General features: G+C 27.7%; 1 protein-coding gene across 4 annotated transcripts in view; it reads right to left on the bottom strand.

Moving 5' to 3' along the window:
- The window catches only part of LOC124492570 (uncharacterized), a 47,249-nt gene that overhangs the window by 19,145 nt on the left and 13,166 nt on the right, over nucleotides 1–14,938 (bottom strand). For all 4 annotated transcript variants that reach the window (XM_075729774.1, XM_075729780.1, XM_075729764.1 and 1 more), the window contains exons 3-4: nucleotides 11,173–11,396; nucleotides 5,057–5,383 (exon numbers count right to left, since the gene is read on the bottom strand). In XM_075729774.1, coding sequence (XP_075585889.1) covers nucleotides 5,057–5,383; nucleotides 11,173–11,396 — 551 coding nt within the window. The remainder of the gene's footprint in view (nucleotides 1–5,056; nucleotides 5,384–11,172; nucleotides 11,397–14,938) is intronic.

Here is a 14,938-nt window from a genome sequence, read left to right as displayed (position 1 = left end):
ATACACACATTATAAGATTTTTTTTTTTACTTTTGAAACAACCAAAAACCAAACCAAGAAACAAAATGAAACTACGTAAATGACATACATCGATTTTTACTAAGCGTAAAAAAATGTATTCACAACACACACACACACACACACACACACACACATACAAAATGATCGTTTAGTGATTCGTTATTTATTCATTCAATCATTGTATTTTTTCAAGATTCAGACTATTCAAGAAAAAAAAATTTATGATTGAAGAATGAAAGAAAAAAAAATGAAAAATCATCAACTTGAATAATAACAACGAATAGAAAAAAAATCGAGAGAGAGAGAGAAAATCGAGCAAAAACGTATATGTAAGCATGAAATTCAATGGAATATAAGAATAGGAATGAATAGTTGGCCAACAACAACAACAGTAGAAAAAAAATCGAACCAATTTCGTAAATTTTATTTTCAATTTTCATTCACTACTATTTCAACATTTGACAAGACAATTCAATTGTAAAATATCTGGAATTTTTTTCTCTCTTTTTCATTTTATGATGATGATGATGATACTATTGAAAGAGTTCCAGTTTTTCACTGTGTTATTCGAGTTTTCTTTCTTTGTTGAACGAATGAGAATTGAATTGAAGAAATGAAGACAACAGCGAAAAAAAAATCAACTAGTCAGCTATCTCTTGTTATATTTGGTGTTTGTATATTTGAGCATTTGTGATCATGGTTGTTTGAGTAAAAAAAAAAAATTTTCAATTCTTTGGCAAAAAAAAAGAAAACCAACTTTACGACGGAAAACGATTCTTCGATCTAACCACCACCACCACCAACAACAACAACAAAAAAGTAACAAGAAAAAAAGAAAACAACAATATAATAATGATTGAAATAAGAATCGAATTGAATGATGAGAAAATTTAATTTTTTTCATTACTTCTTCAGAAAACTGTGTATGTGTATGTGTGTGTTTGTCTGATAGAATCCAAAGAAAACATTTGAAGCAAGTGGGCAAACGTTTTTTTTTCATTCTGGTAACAATTCTTTTGAAATTTTTTCAACAACACTTTTTTTTCTTGAGTTCTGTCTTATGTATTGATATATATACAGGAAAGAGAAAGGGAAAAACTTTTAGAATTTAAATTTTTTTTTTTTTGGTGAATCGAATCTTAATGAACAATGATGATGAAACATGATTGAAACTATAGTGAAAGCAAAGAAGCAAACAATAATGATGATAATGACACAAACTTGAAAAAAAAACAAACGTCATCATCATCATTATCATTATTCAAAAAAAGGGGACCGGCATTATTCTGGAAAAAATGAAAAAAAAAATTTCCAAAGTGAATCTAAAATATGGGGAATTGAATTTAAAACTAGCACACACACACACACACACACACACAAGCAACACATTTTGATAATACAGACTTAATCCTTTTTTTTCCTCTTCTCCATTTGCGATGAGAAACAAAACAAAACAAAACAAAAAAAAACGACAACGACGACAGATGCAATCTTTTCCTTTGTTTTGTTATGTTTAACTATACGAATTTTGATCAGGGGGAATTTTTTTTCTGCAGATCATATAGCCCGAAAAAAAACAAATAACAACAAAATGATGATAAAATAAATCGAATTATTATTTCGAAGTCTCAATTTTCATCATTTTGTTATATCAGGGGAAAAAGAAAGAAAAAAAACGTCAATGAAAACGAAATTTTCAGTTGCCGATTAGATTTTGAATTTTATTTTTATTTTTCTTTTTGCTTTTACATCTTTGCAATTTCCTTGTAAATTTTATCTGATATTGATCAAAAAAAAAATTTAGTGTGCAAGAAAATAAGAATGCCATTTTCGATTTCTTTGAATTTCAATTCTGGAATTGTGAAATAAAAAAAATATGTCAACATCAAAATAATCGAGAGAGAGAAAAAAAAATTCTGCTTGAATTTTGATCTCCACATGAAACAAAAAAATGGCCATTAATGGCTTGCTGATTTTCGCGGAATTCTACAATTCTTATGTGTTCGACCACGACAAATCTAATTTGAATCAACATTTGATCCTTCCATTTCATTTGTTTTTCCATTCTATTTTCCAATATTTTCAAAATTTGAAAAAATGAATAAAAAAACAAAGACAATCATCATTGATGAAAACAATAAATATAAGATTCCAAAGAATAAAGTTCAGATTATTTTCCATATTTTTCTTTCCAACATTTTCGGATGAAAAATCATTTTACCGCGTATGTTGTTTGTGTATGTCACCATCAAATTCTTGATATAATTCCCTTGTGGTGTTTGTGTATAACCACTATGTTTGAAAAAAAAATATTGCAAAGCATCAATTCCATCTATTTATAATGGATAAAAAAAAGAGAATATTGGTATGGTGTGTGTTGTATGCATATCCATTCAAGCAATTCAAAGATGATGATGAATATGATGACGAGAAAGTGAAAAGACGAAAGAAGAAAAAAAAATTTAAATGGTTGATTGAAAAATAAAGAAGACGAATATTCTATAAATTTCGGGTAAAATCCAGATAAGTAAAATTTTTCTCTCATTCTTCATCTTTGTTGTCGTTGTCATTTCCTTAAATTTTGATTCATTTTATTTAGTAGTTTTTTTTGTTGCTTCTCTCATTACCCTATCTGCCATCTTTTTTGTTGCACTCGCATTCGTATTTCGAAAAAAGAAAAATTTTGTTTCATATTAATAATTTTCTCATGATATGACTTGCCATTATGAGAAATGATGAGAAATTTTCATCACTTGGCTACACACACACACACACACACACTAACACAAAGTTATGTAATAAGAATTTTTTTTTGCTTCTTCTTCATAATAAAAAAAACATGTATTGCCTTTTTCAAATGGTCGATTCTTGGAATATTCCTTATAGTGGAACTGAATGCACGCACAAATACACAGAGAGAAATATAGAGAATATTATTAGATGAAACTATGACCGATAATAATAATAATGATGATGATTGTACTGAACACTGATCTCTTTACCATTATCAGATTCACTAGAAACGAAAAAAAATGACAAAAAAATTCTAGATTATCTTCATTTTCGTCGCTTAAGACAAATTCCGGCCGATTATTTGTATTTTTATGTTATTATATCAAAAAATATCAAAAAAAATGACTGAATACATGTGTCTACAGTGTGAATATCAGCATAATCACCATAATCAGCAACATGAACATGATGATGATGATGATTATTATTCGAATGTGAAGAAAAGAAAAGAAAAAAATTCGAATACAATTTATTCGATAGCCAATAATCAACAACAACAACAAAGCCAAGAACATTGAAAATAATTATTTTCAATCACCATATAATCATCATTATCATCATCACATGGCTTTAGATCAAATTTTCGTTATATTTGTTTCACATTGCCACATTGTTTTGTGTGTGTGTGTGTGTATACATATCACCATAATACATTTAATTTGATCTTTTTTCTTTCTCTCTCTCTCTCAACGAATAACTATGGAAAAAATTATTCTTTTTCCATTCACTTTATATCGATATATCATATCATCACATTGCTATTGACTTGTATCGAAATTGGTCACATATTATTCAATAATGATGAAACATGAAACAATTTTTTTTCCTTAACGATGATGATACAGATTGAATCACTGTGTTATTGTATATATATATGTGTGTGTGTGTGCGATTATACGCCCTATCATAATAATGATCATCATCTATGTCCATCATTATTAGATGTTATATTTTTGATAATATACAAAAAAAAAATCGTTTCAATTTGGTTAATAGCGAAATTCTATACTCTTGTCGTTTTTTTCTGTTGGTTTCGTTTTGAGAAAAAAATTCTGTACAGAAACAACAAATACAGCAAAACATGATATACAGAATTTAACTAGATTGTTTAACATCATAAGCTTACTACCTAAATTTTATTGTCAACAACAGCAACAACAACAACAACATTAAATTCGTAACTTATATAATGTTTTTAGGAAAAAATATCTCTTTCAATGATTAACCAGATAGACATTGCTGTGTTTGTTTTATCATAATGTGTATTTACGTCTAGTCTCGACTAACCAAATATAATGATAATAGCTACAAGAATATAGTTGAAATAACAAAATAAATTAATTATGAATTTCCTTGCATTAATAGCCAAATAAATTACATTAGTGATGGAAAGAATCTATCCATCTACTTGTTCAAAGTGATAAAACATCTTTTTTTTCTTTTCATCACTGAATTTTCTATCTGTATATATTGACAAATCTTTTTTCTCAGTCATCATAGGTATGCTTGTACTAGTAGTAGTAGTAGTAGTATTAAATTTACCCAAATTTGGTATTACGGCTTAAAACCGGAGTCCAAAAAAAAACTCCATAAAGTTAATCAAATTGAATGTAAACGAAACGGGTTTTTTTAAGGTCTGAATTCAATTTTCATTCATCAAAAAATCATTATTTACCTGATGATGATGTGACAGTGGGTCTTTTTCACAATAATGATTTAAAAGATAATGGAATGAAAAGTAATAGGTAAAATTTAATCTAAAAAATTGATGAATTTTTTTTGCTTTTAATACTTGTTTGGTGCAATATAAATATACCAAATACAAAAAAAAACTTGAATTCATCTATAAAAACTTTGGTGAGATTGAAAGCTAAAATAAATGTGCGTAGGTGTGTATTTGATTTCTCTATCCAATTTTATTTCTATTAAAACAAAATATATTATTACAAGTGTGGGCGGTAAACAGTTTTTTTTTTTATTATCATCATCACAATTATTATTATAATAAAAGTCAAATCATGTCATGTCATGAATATGATTTGATTTACATCATTCAAGACATTATGATGATGATCATGATGTCCATGTTGATGATACAATCTAATATTATGTTATTAATATAGACATATCTTTCAAATTACAAATCATTTAAATCTTGAATGAATGAAATTTGAAAATAAAAAATTTTCTTTCGAATCAAAAAGAAGAGAAAAACAATCAAATGAAAAAAAAGATAACTTACAATTTAGATCAACAGTTACTGTGGCAGTGGATGGTAATGATATATTATTATTCGATGCTTGACATGTGAATACGGCCATTAAATCTTGTCGCCGTAATGATTGTATTATCAATTGATTTCGTACCAATGTATTACTATTGGGTGTCGTAACTTGTTCATATGTATCATCCAACAATACGGATTCACGCCACCATGTTAATGATGGTGTTGGTTTTCCACCTTCAACTTCACAAATTAATGTTAGATGATCACCTTCGGTATATGGACCAATTAATGAAGGCAATGATTCACCATTTGAATCGATAATTTGAGGCTTTTCCGGTGGTACTATATACAAGTAAACAAATAGAAAAAAAGAAAGAATTAATATCTAAAGAATGGAAATTGGAAAAAAAAACTTTGAGAATCCATCATAATCACCATTAGAATAATAATAATAATAATGGGGATAATCGATTATAATTCAATATACAAACTCCATATTGGGTATATGATGTTAATTTAATTTTCTCACTATTTACCACTGGGGTTGGGGAAATAGTCGATTATGAACGAAATTCATTTTCACAATGAAGTAATGAAAAAAAATGAAATAAAAAAATAAAAATAAATTTAGCCTGTCAAATGTCAAAATATTTTCCACAAACCAAACATGAGTTTTTCGAGAAAAGAGAAAAAATAAAGGACCGAGTTTCCAAACAAAAAATGAAATAAACCTTAACCAATCAATCAAATATGATATATATTCCAACTATGAAATATGGCTGCAAAAAAAAAGTCAGCGGCCACATATGACCGATCAAAGTCAATTAAAGTTTAGGGTTGCTTGCTCCAGCTTGGGCCACCACTAATATACCAAAACAATGTGTGTATGTGTGTGAATGTGAATTTGATGGCCAACATTTATTCAATTAGCTTGAATTGAAACAAATTTCCACAAATACAACACAAATTGAATAGACACAAAAGACAAGTCGAAAAGAAAATTATATTTGAAAGAAAAATACAATTGATGACAATCTCCGGGATCGGTTTTTTTCTCTTTCCCTCTCTATCTCTTGCTCTATTCCACACGTCATTTATTCCAGGACAATAATGTCATCGAAGATAATTATGATAATGATTACTATCCGAACCAAATATGGTAGACATTTTTCATTTGGATGAAAAAAAAAATTGAAATATCATAGCTAGATCCGTTTTTCTTCCTTCACTTCTCTCTCTCTATTTTTTTTTATTATCAAATATTATACTCTTTTGGCTAAAATCGAAGATCCACTTGTCACACACAAACATACAAAAGAATAAATGAATGGCATATGGCAGAACGAAAAAACGATGTGGCTATAATAGTGGTTAAGCATCAATTAACTTGTCATGATAACAAAATGATGATGATCATCATCATTATGGCCATGGGTATAAAAAAATAAATCGAATACAACATCACAATACATCACACATTTATCAAACAAAGATCCCATCACAATGTTATCTATCTATTATATAAATTATTGAAAATAACATGAATCTACGGCAATTAAAAAATATTTAGATGGATTAATATCCATCCGTCTTTAATGTTTATATCGATTCCGGATATAACAAAAAATAAATAAATAGAATTGAAGGAAAAGAACTAGCCAGCCAAACAATCAACGAAATTTGTCTTGTCAAAAGAATATGGTCGATATAATAACCAAAAAAAAAAAAAAATAATCATGTGCCGTTTTTGTTTGAACACATATTATAAGTGAATGTGTGTGTGTGTGTTTGCAAAAATATACAAGAGATGTGAATAACTTGATGTTTTTAATCATCCTGTTATTATTAGTGTTGTTGTTGTTTATTGAAAACTAATGTTTTTCAATATAATTTGTAATTGTGTGGCTAGTTGATGGATTTTTTTTTATTTACTTTTATTTTCAATTCCATAATAATCTGTACTATTGAATTAATATGAGTTAGAAACTTCTTAAATTGTGACCAAAAAAAATAAAAATAAAAATAAACTAATGGAAAATTGATAAACTTTTTTTTTGTTCTTTTCCTGAACATTTTTTCTGGATTATTTGTTGTTTTGGTTAGTCGGTATGTTGGATTGCTGAAAAAAAAATCGTGAAGTCATTTTACAGATGATGGGATAGTATTCTTAAGGGGTGGTGGTTTTGTTGCTACAGAAAAGAAAAAAACTTTCAAAAACGTTAATCAAAAGCATTGCAATCCATTGTACCGTACAAAACAATATGGAATGATGATGATGATGAAAAATATGGAACTCAAAATCGATTATATAATATAATACCCAAATATATTCTATGATTCTCAACGCACACAAATACTGTAGACAATCCAAGAAATACTATTTTTTTTATGCGGATCAACCAATAACGACAATACCGATAACAAATAGAAAAATATGATGAAAATAAGAACTACTTATTGGTAAATTCAAGCAAAACTCAAATGAAAAACAACGGCCTTCCTGATCTCTTATCATCAATTATATAATGTATGGCTCAATGCAATAAAGAAACACAACTATACTATGATGGATTCAAAGTATCATAAGAAACTCAGAATAAAATAAATATGTGTGCGTGTGGAATCAAGTGGAAGCCCAATAAGTACCACTTTTGGGATTTAATCACATGATGATGGTGATGATTGAAATGTGTGTGTGTGTGTGTGTGGCATTGTCGTTTGAATGATGATGAATTTTTCTTTCTTTCTCTTTACGGCTAAACCGGAATGTAGCGGCAAACCAAAATGAAAAAAAATATGTGTAAGAAAAAAAATGAATCATATGAAATAAAATGAAAATGATTGATATGAACATAATAATCAAAAAAAAAAAAAAAAAACAAACAACAACATCATAATCATGTGGATAGATTTTAATAATGAACGAATAAGAAAGAAAGAAAAACTTTCAGGATAAAATATTCCATTTCTAACTGGAATCCAAAAAAAAAACTTTGAATTAAGACGTCCTATGGTTTTGTTCACATAAATGAATCCAAGTTTTACCTCTAGTAGTATCATCTATAGAATCAAACTGATAATATTCCACGTTTGAAACATATACTCAAACACAAACTAATTAAAGATTGAACCACAAATAAATTTCAATTCAAATGAATCGTTGTCATTGTATTTATATAAATTCAATTTGATTCTGTAGCCAAGTGGGCTATTGTTTTCATTATGCTGTCATCATTTGATTTGAATTCAAGAGAAAAAATTTCTTTTACTATATCACCGGCCATTTCAATAGAATAAAATCATTCGGTACAATGATTTTGAATTCAATTTACTATGTCATGGACGCTTGATGATGATGATGATGGTGATGATGAAGTGAAAATCCAAATGAAAGAAAATACGATCGAAAGTGAAGATATTTCTTTTTTTTGTTTGTTGATCCAACGATAATTTTATTTAGATCATCGATCCAGCGAAAAAAGGAAACAAAACCAAACCAAAGCAACAACAAAAAAAATCTCAATACGCATGCCAGATGGTAAACCAAATAAAACAAAACAAAAACTCAAATTCCAAAGATTCCAGAATTTTTTTCAATGAAAATAAAAACAAAAAACAAAAACAAAAAATATTTTGATTCGCAACATCAACAACAATAAAAACAACAACGACAGACACTTTGAACAAGTTAATAAATTCTTTCCACAATTTCATAGTGATGACCAACCATGCAAAAGAATAAGAAGAATAGAGAAACAAAGAAAACGGAAAAAGATTGACAAGCTATTGAATGAAAAATTTTTTTTTCTTTGTTTTTTTACTGAAAAAGTTTTCGATAAAAGATCTTTTCAATTTTCACAATTAATTATTATTATAATAAAGTTGGTTACGAAAGTTTATTTTTTTTTAATGAAAATATCTAAAGTGATGGAATAAATGGCCAATTTTATGGTATAACGAAAGAAATTAAAATGAAAAGATGAGAGATACTAGATAGAAATTACTTGAATAAAGTGAAAAAAATATATATAAAGAAATTGGCATTAGTTTATTGTATGAGGCAGCAATCACATTCAATATATCGATATTATTATTATTATCACAATGTTTAATTTTCCATTTCATTATTATCATTATTATTTTGATTTTACTTGGGCACAATTATATATATATATTTCTTTTAATTTATGAATGAAACAAAACGAAAAAGAAAAAATTATTATTATTGTCACCAAGGGACAATTGTCAACGAATTTGTGTGTGTATGTGGTGTAAAATAAAATGAAAGAAAGAGAGAGAGAGAAAAAAAAGAAGAATACAAAGTGAAAAACTCATAACTATATATATATATGGGTGACAATTTGTTCATCTCATCTCATCTCATCTCACACATTCGATTCAATTCATTTCATTCACTATGATAATGATTACAAACACTAGTATAGACACGGATCCAATCGATGTTTACTTTGTGCTTCTCATTGTTTATATTATGGTCGATGCTTTCATTTTATATGTAGTGATAAAAGTATTTTTGAGTATGTGGAAACTTGATAAAGAAAAAAAAAACCGTATTTCTGATCATTGAATGTGAAATTTTTTTTTCTACTATTTTTCGATTCATGCCAAAACACAAACACACACATATACAAACACAGTATGAATCGGAATTGAGCTCAGAAAAAAAAATTTCCCAAGTGGCCATTGGCCGAAAAACATACAGCAAAGTCTAGATAGGAAAAAGAAGAGATTCATACGGTTTTCAAACACACATACACACACACACAGTGAATTCTATTTTTTTCTGACCAATATGATTCCAGATTCGAATGTTATTGTTTTGAAAAGAAAGATGTTCCACACACACACACACACACACGAAACAATTCTCTAGTTTTCTCATCTTTACATGCAAACATATAGAATATTTTTTTCTGATATTCGTGACTTATACGAAAAAAAAATTCAACATTCACACAACTACACTGAATATTATATATATATTCAATACAATAACAATAAATTAACATTGAAACAAACATAAGAATTCGGAAATATACATCCAAAATTGTATCCATGTATTTTATTCATTCAAATAATAAAGAATACATAGGTATTCGATGGATTCTGTATGTGTGTGTGTGTGTGTGTGTGTTTGTGGAACAACATCATATGATCACATTCATTTTTATAAAGAAAACCGAAGAAGAAACAAAAATGCTATAGGAAACGAACAAAAAACAAAAAAAAAAACAAAAGCAGAATATTCTTACAAAGCATACAAATTATTGTACGATTTTTTTTGTACAATATTATAATTATTATATAGAAAGAGAAAACAACCATAAGAATATTAAACGAACCACGAAAATAAAAAAAAAGCAAGTGGACATTGTAAGAAATAATCTCATCCTAATAATAATCATCAATGCGATGAAAATTTTATCGTAATCATCTTCATGATAATCATTGGAAATAAAAACAACAATGGTAGAGGAAAGAAAGAGCGAGCAATATGAAAGAAAGATAGAAAAAGATCAAGTACTTGAATCTTTTTCCATCATCATAAAGAATTGGATACTTGACCAAGGCGAATAGAGAGAGAGAGAAAAAAAAAGACAAGAATAATCATCTCTAGAATCCTTAATTCGGGATCATTCCAATCATGGGCTTCATTGTTTGTCATTATTATCATCATCATCGTCAGTGTCTGGGCTTGAATTTCACTTAAATGTTTTTTGTTATACATTTGATTAAGCTTTCTTTTCTCTTTCTTTGTGCGTTTTTTTTTCTTTATGAGAATCAAACAAATTATATAGAAATAAAAAAGAATTGATTAATCACAAGCGTAAGCTTGTGAAATTGTCTTGTTTGTGTGTGTGTGTGTGTGTTGGGTATTATTTTGTGAATTGTTTGCACTGAGATAATACCCGAGATATGCATTTTTTTAATGGTAACAGAATCGGATATCAATTTTTATTTCAGATGAGGGGATTTAATAACGATTTCATGTGAAATGATGATGAAATAAGATTCGAGTTGTAGCATGGATCAATTTTTTTCACCACTTTTACAACTCGTTAAATATACTACATAAAAATGAATCGTCAAAAAAGAAAAATTCCACTTACCAATTATTTTAAGAAATATCACCGAATTACGTGTACGTTCTTTACGAAAATCAACTCTGCATGCATATTCACCGGCATCATCGGGTGTTAATAATTCCAACATTAAATGTGCATATGGTGATGATGATCCACTTGTACCAGTATTCATATAGGCTCTTGATGCAAGATTTTCATCCGTTACACGTCTTGCAGCTTCAAGGCTAACGCCTTTACGGGCGTCCACACTATTAACAAAAAAAAACAGAAAAAATGGGATAATTAATTTATCATGGATAATTAAAACTAAAATGAAATTATTCGGAAAAAAAACTTAACAAACCACAAAAAACAACAATGACCAGATAGACAATAAGAAAATAAGCTAAAACTTATTTTTGTTTTGTTTCAATATGATTCAATTATATGTGCTTTATTGCAATGTTTATTATGAATAAGCTGATTTTGTAAAAAAGAAAAAATTTCTCATTTTCAAAAGATAGCAAAGTTTTGGACCAAGTATTCAATTACTCCAAGTCACGATAGAAATTCATTTAGTGTAAAAATTTTTTTTTTTATTGTTTCGCTTGTATACCATATTCAAACTTCAGTACCTAATTACTGCACACGCATAAATACATGACAAAAGACAATTTGCAACAAAAAAAAAAAAAAAAAATGTTTTTCATTTGTTGTATTCTGGAGTGAAGCATTTTTTTTCATTTTCAGACCAAAAGATCATCAATGATGGATCAGATCACAATAAATATTCTGATACCTCTGAAACACAAATACATAAAAAAATAATAAAAAAAGGCAACAATACACTTTCATTCTCGAAAATTCTATTCAATGCATAGGGATCAATCAAAAATTTTTCTCTCTTTTTAAAGATCTCTTGAAGAATTCATTATTGATTAGGTTTTGCCAGATCGGCCCAGAGACCAAGGAGGACAAAATTATTTTTATTGGTTAATACATACTTAATGATACAGTTTTACATCGATTAAATTTTTTTTTTGTTATGTGAGAAAGTTTCGGAAAGAAAGACATGTCCTGGTAATCATGATTAATGTTTGATTGAATAAATAATAATAGTAAAAATTCTTGACAGAATATTATAAAGATCATTATGGTTATCATAAACATGAAGGCCAAAAATAGTATCAAATTCCAAGAAATAAAATTCCTCAAAACGATATTCAATATGATGATCAAAATTTTTGATGACGCTTTATTTCATAATCAAGGACATCTGGTTTTTTCATTTTTGTCATTTTTTTTTTGATGATAACTATGAATCGAATCAAACAACCATAAAGAAATTGTGTCATCATTGATGAATCAATCGAATCAGCTATATCATCATTTAGAGACAAAAGTAAACTTAATTAACCTAATTTTTTATTAGCTTTTCACACATCATCATCATCATCATCACTCAGCGACTGTTTATATACTGAATATCGATCATAAATCGGATATGAAATATACTATCGTTCCAAACCGAAAAAAGTGATGATAATAATAATAATAATGATGTTGATTTAGAATGGAAAATAATGACGTATGACAACTTTACCCTTTAATAAATTTTGTATGAATTTGCAAAAATAGAATCAAAAATATGGAAAAAAAAATTCCATGCTAAAATGACATTACATTCAATAAAATTTCAATAGCCCGCAGACATATGAACGGGTTTTGTCAACCGGAAAGATTGAAAAAAATCTCGTTTCTGGTTCAAATCATTATTATCATTATCATGAATCAAAATGAATGCGAAAACAAAATCATAGCATATGTATAATTTGTATAATTGAAAAAATGTAACAAATTCTTGATTCTGTTGAAAAAAAGTGACGAAAATAAAAAAAAAAATCAGCAAACGAACAAACTGATGACAAAAAAAACTAGTGATGAAAATTCATTCGGATTTTCATACTCATTGGATTCTCATCCGTTTTTTTTGCTTCATTTTATTTTGAATTCAAATTGCATATGATTGCTTTGGCAATTTTCTTATCGGATTTTTTTTTTGTTTCTGACATTTGGCTATAAAAAACTTATTTTCATTATGATCGTCTATTACCAAAGGCTAGAATATCAGCAATAATTTGAATGAAAACTAAAAAAAATAGGAAACGACAAAGGCAATCTATAGATTTTAGCCATTTCATATGCTCAATGATTCATTCATTAATGCAAATGAGATTCTAATCGACCTTTACGTGTTTGATTTATTTTCTGGTTTTTGGTTTATTCGAGACGCGTTATCGGCAAGACCTGAACAATAGACAGAATTTGGCCTTCACCAATATTACAATCAAGAATTTGACGATGATTGTTTCTTCGAATAGAATGAAGAGAAACAAAAAAAAATATGAGAAAAGAATCAAGCTTTTTTCTACAATTCAATGTAACATTATTTTAACTACTTTTATTATTATCATTATTAAGAATTTTTTTTCAGAAAAAAAACTTTGTTTCCACTTGGCTTCGTTCTTTTTGGATATGTCCGCGTTTGTGTTTAGTTTTTTTTCTTGATTTTATTTCATTTTAACATTTTTTTTTTCTTATTTCATTATTATTCGTTCTTTTGATATGCGTGTGTGTGTGTGTGTGTGTGTGTGCATCAGAGAGATGATGATGTATACCGACATTCTTACATATTATTTTCAATGAAAAACTTTCTTTATAGTCTGTATGAAAAAATATATTTGCTTGAATAAATTCACGTCATATCATCATATAAAACAATACAAAAACGAATAGCACGCAACGAATTAGTATAGAGGAGAAATCAAAACAAAAAACACAGAACTTTTAAACATTTTGCAAGAAACCAATGATGATGGTGATGGTGATGATGATAATTCAAACAACACACATACACGGTACATACAATGATTCAAAATGTGTGCAAAGAATTTAATTTCAAATTCAGAAATTCTTACACCATTATAAATTGCATTCCAATATATATCATATATCATGGAAAAGTGAACATGAAAAGAAGTTTGAAAGAAAGAGAAGGCGAAAGAGAGAAAGAAAGAAAAGAAATTTCTGAATCGAAAAACAATAATAATAATAATCAAGAAATTTAGTCATCAAAAGCTTATTGGTATTGATAATAATAATAACAATAATTATAAGCAAATAAAATTCTTTGTAAGAATTTGGGAATGGTGACCAACATTGATGATGATGATGATGACTGTTTGGCCTAGAAACTTTTAATTAAAATCCATTTTTTTCTTGCTGATTTTTTCCTTTTGATTCGGATGAATGAATGAAAGAATATTGACTGTAAGCGATGGAAAAGAAATCTAATGAACGAATGATTCTGATATTGATGATGATGTTAAGGGTAAATTAAATTTTTCCATCTGAACTAATATTGCTATCAAATAATCATCGATATGAAATCGAAAAAAAAGAAATAATCAAATGCAATTAAAATCCGGAAAAGAAAAAAAATATGAACAAAAGAAAAAAATGCATAAGAATCATCGTCTATGATTCAATAATTCATGGTTCAAAGTTTCAAACAAAAAAAAAGAGAAAAACAAATTGATTGATATAATATTAAGATTGTAGTTGAATTATAGCAACAACGGAAAAAAAACAGACAAACAAACTTATCCTTATTATTGATCCGCATCACTATTCAAAAAAAAATAACAAAAAAATCAAGATCAAATGTGATTCAATCAAATATTGGTATGTAACAATGAGAAAAGAGATTGAAATAATCATGGAAAAAAATCAGCTCCTGCTGTGGGTAATG

Source organism: Dermatophagoides farinae, chromosome 1 (genome assembly GCF_024713945.1).
Source record: "Dermatophagoides farinae isolate YC_2012a chromosome 1, ASM2471394v1, whole genome shotgun sequence".
NCBI lineage: Eukaryota > Metazoa > Arthropoda > Arachnida > Sarcoptiformes > Pyroglyphidae > Dermatophagoides > Dermatophagoides farinae.
The sequence above is the reverse complement of the archived record's forward strand: the minus strand, read 5'-3'. Positions and strand labels throughout refer to the sequence as shown.